The sequence below is a fragment of the Leptidea sinapis genome, chromosome 6 (assembly GCF_905404315.1).
Source record: "Leptidea sinapis chromosome 6, ilLepSina1.1, whole genome shotgun sequence".
Classification (NCBI taxonomy): domain Eukaryota; kingdom Metazoa; phylum Arthropoda; class Insecta; order Lepidoptera; family Pieridae; genus Leptidea; species Leptidea sinapis.
Window position 1 is genome coordinate 2477676 of NC_066270.1, and position 5219 is coordinate 2482894.

Here is a 5219-nt window from a genome sequence, read left to right on the forward strand (position 1 = left end):
TCAATTTTTTTTATCAGCACTGCGAATGTGCGCATTATTTTTTAAGTGACAGCTGGCACTGGTTTCGATTTGACAAAAGCCTGTTAACCTTGTCTAAAACAAAACAATACATTAATTATGGTGCCGTGTTTAAAATTCTCTGTATTCTCAAATTTCAATAACACAAACAGTAAACACAACATTAATCCGCAAACACAAATAGTGTCTGGTTTGAAATGTGTGGTTTGTAAAGAAAATTTTGTAAAACCAATGTAAGGCGTAAGTCGACCAGTTTAATTTTATTTTAAATTAAAAAACTTGGAATCTTGAATGTCTTAGGTTTATACATAGTAGATACGTGGCTGTTGCAGCTAAACGATAAAAATATTATATTTTAAATAAATTGAAAAAACATTGCTTAGCCTATAAAATTTTATAACAAAATATGAATTATACCTAACTATTCTATTCAAACATTCCCTGGTATTTGGAGGATTAAAGTAAAAAAATATTTTCTAATGGAAGCAAAATTACGAGAGTACAGAGCACTCCGTCGAAGGAAAGAACTGATAGAAAATGTAAAACAAAAGCTAGAAAAAGCTAAAGATAAGTTTGTTGATTTCCTATTGCCTGAAACAAATATGGATAGAAAAGAAGATGAGATTGTGTTGGTAAGCAACCTTGAGCATACTTATTTCTTAGTGTTCTTTAGAAGTATTGTATTGTGGGTATTTTGAGACAGAGCTAATACACTTTGGTATGTAGTGCTCTAACTGATAGAGTTTGCTCAGTCGAAGCAAAACTTACCAGAACATTAAACTTATAAATTTTATTACTTTAAAATATAGAATACAAAATATCTAGTTAAATTATGCATTATTAACCTTGCCTTGATGAAGTTTTCACTTGTTTGTATGGTTTTAAGCAAATTTACCTATCCATTTTAAATATATTAAACATGTTCGATTATTGTTAGAAACAGAGCCAGAATGTATGAAAATAAAGCTGCAATATAATTGGACACACAATCTAATACTTATCTAAAATCAAATAAGAACAGTAAACTGTATTAGTAAATGTGTGATAAGAAATTGACAAAAATATATAAAGTAACTGTTACATTAAGTAGTATGTAAGAAATAGATTTAAGCGCCGGCAATGCTCTTGTGATTCCTCTGATGTTGCAAGACAATGTGGGTGGCGGTGATCACTTAACGCCAGGTGACATGTACGCTCATTTGTCCTATTCCATAAAAAGAAAAGATCAACATGTTTTGGCAGAGTATTTTATCTTTGGCTACCCTCATTATTGTTACAATATGTGTTGCATGCTTACCACATAAGTTACTAAATCATGGTACCTATTTATGCTTTAACATAGTACTGTTGCTATATAGCAAGATACAAATACACAATAAATAAAACTAGAAAATACAGTGTGGAGCTACTTTGGTGACATTTAATGAACACTAGGGTAGAGCTGTAAAACCTAAATCATAAAAAAATAAAGATAACATAATACACCTAGATAAACCAATTTTCCATAACATCAAATTCAAATATTTTTATTGAAAATAGGATGTGACATCACTTATTGAAAGTCAAAAAAAAACTACCACCCATTCCAAAATGAATGCCTCAGGCCTGAGAAGAATGGGCGCTACAAACTCTGTGGGCTTTTTTTTCATCAAAAATATGTTTTACAATTAAAGTTAAAAACATTTACAAAGTAACATTGTACAATTAAACTTATTATTGAATAGCCTGAGGGCGGTCGCCTCATTCCCAATCTGTATTATCATTTCGGAACATCCTGTAAGTAATCTAGTAGCAGCAAGCTAGCATCGGCACTGACACTTCTTCCATGCAGCACCATAGCCACCAGAACTCAGGTAAATAGAGACCACATCAGGGTGATTAAAATTTTATCTTCTAAAAGTATAATTTGTTTGCTTAAAATAAATTATTTACCTAAATTTTAGATTATTTTTTTTATGATTAAGAAGCTTTACCCTGTATAATACAATAGTGTGTTTAAACAAAACAAATCTTATAACTATATTTACAATACTATGACTACAAAATTATAACTATCATTATGTGGAACGGTACCAAGAATACTGGCACCATTTCCGAGTTGGATAGCTAGGCTGATCCGTTGCCCGAGATAGCTGCCAGCGCTTGGGTTTCCAGTAGCCTTATTGAGGCGCGAAGATAGTATTTTGAACATTCTCCGCGCCTCTGGGCCCCATGGGCCAAGTGTCTCGACTATAGTGTGTTTTAGGTTGGTAAGAACCTGTGTGATTAATGTGAGCCATCAATATTATAATATTATACCTTTCTGGAGAAAGTAATGAATGTACTATATAAATAAATAAATATTTTATTTACCTTTCAGCTTGAAGATGATAGTACACATATTGGGAAATCTGAATTACAATTAGAAGATACAGCAGAATGTATTGAAGAGAGTGAAGTCGCACCAACTGAGGAGAATCAAGAAACATGGAAATATTTTCTTGTGAAATGGAGTATTTATTCTATAATATGGTTAACTCTATTTATTTATTTTATAAAACTACAGTTTGGTGCTGTATTCTTTGTTATATCAGCACTTGTGGGCATTTGCTTAAATACTAGAACAAGGCCCAAGAAAAAAGGCGAGATTTCTGCTTATAGTGTATTTAATGAGAATTGTGAAAGCATCGGGGGCACCCTCAATGCTGAGCAGCTGCAGAAAGAAATGATGTTTGGCTTTGGAGGTGTAAACATATTGTAATCAATCTATCTCGATTTGGCAATTATTTTCAATATTTCAAGTTGATTTTGGCAAGGAAGATAAGTCATTGTAAACATTTAGATAACTTCCAAGCTTTATAACTTTCGTTTTGTTAAACTATATTAAACATGTTTACTGTACAAATAATTATTTTTATTTCATTAATATTATTACATTTTTAATCAGTAGACAAACAATTAAATAGTGTTTAATAAAAAGTGCATATTATTTTTTTAGTTTAGGGACCAATACAGAATAAATAAGTACCACGAAAACCTGGGTTTTCTGGGTACACAGACTTCAAATCTTTTTCAGGAAGTATCTTAAACCCTGTTTTCATATTTGTGGTATTTGTGTATATTTCTTGCAGCTCTTTGTGCAGTTCGTATTCTGATATAAGGTAATTGATAGTTATAGTAATATATGTGAGTGAGTATGAATATACATACTTGGTTTATTGTCGGACCTACACCTTGTGCCCATTTACAGAGTTGATTAAAATTATGTTACAAAATGTCCTGGGCTTGCTTCACAGTTTTTGAGCATCTAGTAAACAAGTAACAAGTCATCTGAAAATTGGTACCTACTCAGTTCCCGCATTTATTATGTTAACCATATCATTTACATATTACAGGTAGTCAGTCGGGCTATATAGTTGATGTTAGGTCACTCATTTAACATTTTTTTCTATGAGGTTATTCACTATTTTCTAAATTTCTCGTTGGTTTTTAAATTTTTAATATATATCGGATTTAATTTGTCGATTACAAACTGAGTATGCTTATTAGTTTTTTTTCTATATGAATTGTCTCTATATCTTTTCCGAATTATTTTCATCCGCAAGCCAAATGTTATAGTCATCCCGCTTTTTGCACAATATACAGGGTGGCCGAGAAGTTGACGTCCAAAGCTAAAATTTGAAAGCCTCATGGTGATGAGTATCCGAATCACCCCTATGTATGTTCTACGAAGCGTAGTTTAGGATTTAATAATATTTTTCCCCTTTTATCCGCTTTTTCACCTAATTGTGGGTTAGGACTTTTTTCTAATTTTTTTGAACACTTTTAGTTAATTTTATTGTTGATAATTATTAACTACAGTTGCAATAACCACATAAGAAACTATGAATAGTTTAGACAACTAGTTTAGAATTGAGTCGTAAGTTCAAGATAACTGCTCCAGCTCCAAATTCATGAAAATGTTCAAGGAGTCAAAAAAAAATTAAAATGGGGAGCCTAGTGCTTCTAACTATTTTTAAAAACTTCCAAGAACATTGGCCAATAAAGTGAGCCAAATTCAAATTTTAGCTTTGGACGTCAACTTCTCGGCCACCCAGTATAGGATACAAGAGTTTTTAGTTTGCCCATTTACATGTTTTCATCTTAGGTACTTCTATATTTTATGCAATATTTACTGGTATAATACGCACTACTGAATTGTTTGTTTGTTTGTATATGTAATTATAAATGTCGTTATGGTCATATAAGCTGTGGTGAGCATGAGCTTTATGTTCTTTTCTTCCGGATTATAATCCCGTGTTTATATCGCACGTTACAGCTCAATCTTATTCAATACCTACATAATAAAGTGCTCAGCACGTGTAAACTTTTTTAACATCAATCATATCGTAATTAAGTACGTTTAATGCCGACGCCGCATTCCACCTTTGCACGACACGCCACAATTTATGATATCATCCCCACCATCTGGATGTGTGGCGGTCCTCCACAGTGCGGTTTTCAAGCTTTCTTCCATGTACTACAAAGCTGTGGAATGAACTTCCTTGTGCGGTGTTTCCGGGACGATACGACATGGGTACCTTCAAAAAAAACGCGTACACCTTCCTTAAAGGCCGGCAACGCTTCTGTGATTCCTCTGGTGTTGCAAGAGATTATGGGCGGCGGTGATCACTTAACAACAGGTGACCCGTACGCTCGTGTCTTTTCTCGCCTTTTCCATAAAAAAAAGGAGAATTATTTGCGGCCATCGACCTAAGATGGAATGACTTCATGAGGCATAACAAAAGCACCAATACAATCCAAATTATATGTTTTTTGCGAGGCACAAAGTTTATATTTTTTGCTCGCCGCTCTACATTGTATGCAGTGAAATCGGAAGTAGCTTGTACTTGGGAGCCGTATTATTGTTTTTTTTATGATAATAAGGGACGAGACGAGGAGGACGTTCAGCTGATGGTAATTACAATGCAGTGCCGCTCAGGATTCTCAAAAGCCCCAAAAATTCTGAGCGGCACTACAATTGCGCTCGTCACCTTGAGGCATAAGATGTTAAATCTCATTTGCCCAGTAATTTCACTAGCTACGGCACCCTTCAGACCGAAACAGTAATGCTTACACATTACTGCTTTACGGCAGAAGTAGGCGCCGTTGTGGTACCCATAATCTAGCCGACATCCTGTGCAAAGGAGCCTCCCACTGGTGAATGTAAATAATATGACATT

General features: G+C 33.8%; 2 protein-coding genes across 2 annotated transcripts in view; one reads left to right on the top strand and one right to left on the bottom strand.

The window, feature by feature from the left end:
- LOC126964869 (serine/threonine-protein phosphatase 5) overlaps positions 1-5219 on the bottom strand; it is a 415601-nt gene that overhangs the window by 230349 nt on the left and 180033 nt on the right. The window lies entirely within an intron of this gene.
- Positions 55-2899, top strand: LOC126964881 (uncharacterized). The gene is made up of 2 exons (XM_050808200.1): positions 55-650; positions 2378-2899. Exons 1-2 carry the CDS (start codon positions 498-500, stop codon positions 2756-2758), a joined length of 534 nt encoding a protein of 177 aa, XP_050664157.1. The 5' UTR covers positions 55-497; the 3' UTR covers positions 2759-2899.